The 801-nt window shown below is 39.8% G+C and overlaps 1 protein-coding gene across 1 annotated transcript in view; it reads left to right on the forward strand.

The window, feature by feature from the left end:
• LOC119591444 (zinc finger protein 175-like) overlaps positions 1 to 801 on the forward strand; it is a 5910-nt gene that overhangs the window by 2716 nt on the left and 2393 nt on the right. Inside the window, exon 4 of the mRNA XM_037940185.1 lies at positions 104 to 313. Coding sequence (XP_037796113.1) covers positions 104 to 313 — 210 coding nt within the window. The remainder of the gene's footprint in view (positions 1 to 103; positions 314 to 801) is intronic.

Raw genomic sequence — 801 nt, forward strand, 5'->3', positions numbered from 1 at the left:
ACGCGTCCATATTTATAGCAAGGTTAGTTCATATGTGCACACTGATTTCTATTTAATAATTTTTAGTAAAAAGAAAATAGTAAAGTCTTTCATCTATTTTCAGGGAAATATTTCCTCATGTGAAATCTGCAAGGAGGTCTTTGATGATGCAAAGCAGCTGCTAAAACACAGAGGTGATGTTCACCCCTCTATCTACTGCTATGTGTGCCAGCAGTGCAATGATGTTAGATACCGAGAGAAAGCCAAGCTAACACAACATGTCCGGCTCATTCACAAAGTTCCCGTCCATAAGTGCCCTGGTTGTAATCATGAGGTGGGTTTTGCTTGGACTTTCACTCTTCTAATAGTGTTTTGTAAGAGAGATACGAGTCATGAGTTCATGGTATTGATAGGTTGGGGACCTACACCATTACATGACGGCTATGGGGTGGATGATTATATTGACAGCATTTCCAAACCAAAGTGGCTTACCTTTTTGTTCTGAACCCTTAAAGGCTGAAGACACTCTATAAAGTGTATTTAGAGTTGATGTTCAGTCTGAGCTAGCTCAGTTGAGAGTAGTCTTGCAAAAGCCATCAAACTGTTTTTATGTTTTGTTTGCTATCAGTAGGAGGTTAAAAATGTGAGCAATTCAGGTACATTTTGGCGGGCTTCTTCTATCTATACCCCCTAATTCTACCCCCATTTTCACATTCCCCTTTTCCTTCTAAGCCAATAGTGCAAGTGAAAGAATATTTGAAGTGTAAAATAAAAATTCTCATAATGTGTGGCATGTACTGCCCCCTTCCCACCACCTCCACC

Source organism: Penaeus monodon, chromosome 28 (assembly GCF_015228065.2).
Source record: "Penaeus monodon isolate SGIC_2016 chromosome 28, NSTDA_Pmon_1, whole genome shotgun sequence".
Taxonomy (NCBI): domain Eukaryota; kingdom Metazoa; phylum Arthropoda; class Malacostraca; order Decapoda; family Penaeidae; genus Penaeus; species Penaeus monodon.